Here is a 2,121-nt window from a genome sequence, read left to right as displayed (position 1 = left end):
TTGCTCTTATTCTTTGTTTTCATTTGTATTAAGTTAATATGAACAATAATGTATTATGGGAAGAAAATTCAAGTTTATTTTTAAAAATATTCTTTATTCTAGAATTTTCTACTGTTTCATTTGAAGATATCAATGGTATTCAAGAACTAATCGGAAAAGAAAAGTAAATTCGAATATTTTTAAATTTAAAGATTCAACGAAATGCTTGGCTGTAAGAAACCAATAAAAAACCTCGGAAATTCTAAAAATGAAGGTCCACTTGAAATGTCTAGTAAAAAACCTAAAAAACGAGTGCCTGATTACAACGTTGAACACAAAGGCGGAATAGATCCTCGATTCCACGAAAATTCCACACAATATGGACCAGCCCTTACAGCAAATGCTTATAAATTTGTGGGAGATTTGATGAAGGAAGAATCTAAAATATTAAAAAATCGACTTAAAGATCAGGAAATATCTCAAGAAGAACGTGAAGGAATACTCGAAATATTTTCACGGAGAAAGCAGCAGAAAGCGACGGACAAGAATTTGTCTTATGAAAAAAAAGTTAACTCTGATCTGAGGAAGATGCAGATTGAAATGTATGAAAAGGGATTGAAACCTCGTTTTATTACTAAAAAAGAAAAAAGTGAACTTGTTAAACAAGAAAAAATGAAATCTGTTAGTAAATCGAAAAATACTTTGTCCAAATATCTTCAGCGGAAAGAACGGAGAAATCGCATTAAAGATCGTAAAAAATATGAATTTTTAAATTCTGACTAACATGGTTGTTATTAATATTTTTGTTTTTTATTATTTAAAAGAAACAAGCAATTCAAAAAACGAATTTGATTTTTATTTTTACAACTTATATTGATTTCTACTAATAGCACTTAGTACCTTTATATGGTTTGCTGGTTAGAAATTATTCTAAAAAGTACTTTAATTCTTTGGATATTTAATCTAGTTAACCAAACCATATTTAACAAAAAATTCAAGCTTTGTAACTAAAATGATACAGAATTTTTAAGGATTTTAAACATGACTGATTTTTACTCGAAAGGTATTATTGGATAAAATACTGGGCTTTTATCTTTTGATATTTTGATATGTTTTGGTTAATAAATTATTAGATAAGAATATACTAGTGGTATAATTTCGTAAATTTTCGACGGCAGAAGCATCCAGAGTGAGACTTTAGAATCGGACTCGAGAACAACTCCAAAAGTGGCCTGCCCTGTAAAATGGATAATTGTACCGTCGAAGACATTAGCTTGGGCTCGAAGAGAAGGAGAATCGACTGAAAGCAGACGCAATAATTAAAAATCAATTTTATCTGGACTTTTTAATTTTGTTTTTTTATAAAAAAAAGTGAATCTAAGTTACATCGAAGAAAATTAATATGATTAGTAGATTAGAGAATCAGTGGATTAGTAGATGTAATTTAGAATTTTATTATTGTTGGAATAGCTCATCAAATATGGGATTTTCTAGTCCTTCTTTAACAATTGTAATTGGCTTTAGTTTGTCTGGTATTCCGTGAATATATTTCTACAAAATAATTTTTTTGAAACCTGAGCATATGAGATCCCATTTCTCTTTTCGCATTGATTCGCTCCTTTACCGATCCAAACGTAAACTCCACTAGAATGATTGATTATAAACACATCCTTAAATATTATTTGACAGTTAATAAACATTCGTGTCAAGATAATCACGAGATAACCGTTCAATATTCAAATTCGTATATTCTATGCGTCCTGACTCATTGCTGACTCTATTTAAAATTCGTTATGTTTTGTCAATGAAACTTATAGATTTCGTCCTTCAAATGCAAATGTTGTTGTTTTGCAGATATCACATCGTCGGAGAGTTTTCGAATAAATTCCCTCTGCGTTTTATATTAGCAAAAAATAACATCATCACCACTTTCGAAAACTACGACTTTAACGTTGTGTCTTTCTTGCGCTAATTTATTGGCAAATACCATTGCCTGAAAGATAAGATCGAAACGAATAAACCTTTACTCTTTCTCCGGTATTACATTCTCTTCCATACCATATTGAAATAAGCATTCCTTCGTCGAGAATAAATGCGTCCGTGATATCCAAACTGTGCTTACTGGGTAGAACCTTAAGATTA

General features: G+C 30.1%; 1 protein-coding gene across 1 annotated transcript; it reads left to right on the top strand.

Annotated features, from left to right (window-relative positions):
• The first annotated feature begins 201 nt into the window (after positions 1-201).
• On the top strand, positions 202-762 carry LOC115228595 (ribosomal RNA processing protein 36 homolog). The gene has a single exon (XM_029799155.1). The coding sequence runs from the start codon at positions 202-204 to the stop codon at positions 760-762; it is 561 nt and encodes a 186-aa protein (XP_029655015.1).
• The last annotated feature ends 1,359 nt before the right edge of the window (positions 763-2,121 follow it).

Source organism: Octopus sinensis, unplaced genomic scaffold (genome assembly GCF_006345805.1).
Source record: "Octopus sinensis unplaced genomic scaffold, ASM634580v1 Contig10832, whole genome shotgun sequence".
Taxonomy (NCBI): domain Eukaryota; kingdom Metazoa; phylum Mollusca; class Cephalopoda; order Octopoda; family Octopodidae; genus Octopus; species Octopus sinensis.
Note: the sequence above shows the minus strand (reverse complement) of the source record. Positions and strands in the feature narration are given on the sequence as shown.

Excerpts from the sequence above, each read along its gene's own strand:
- LOC115228595 (XM_029799155.1), top strand. The coding sequence starts at position 202 with ATGCTTGGCTGTAAGAAACCAATAAAAAACCTCGGAAATTCTAAAAAT.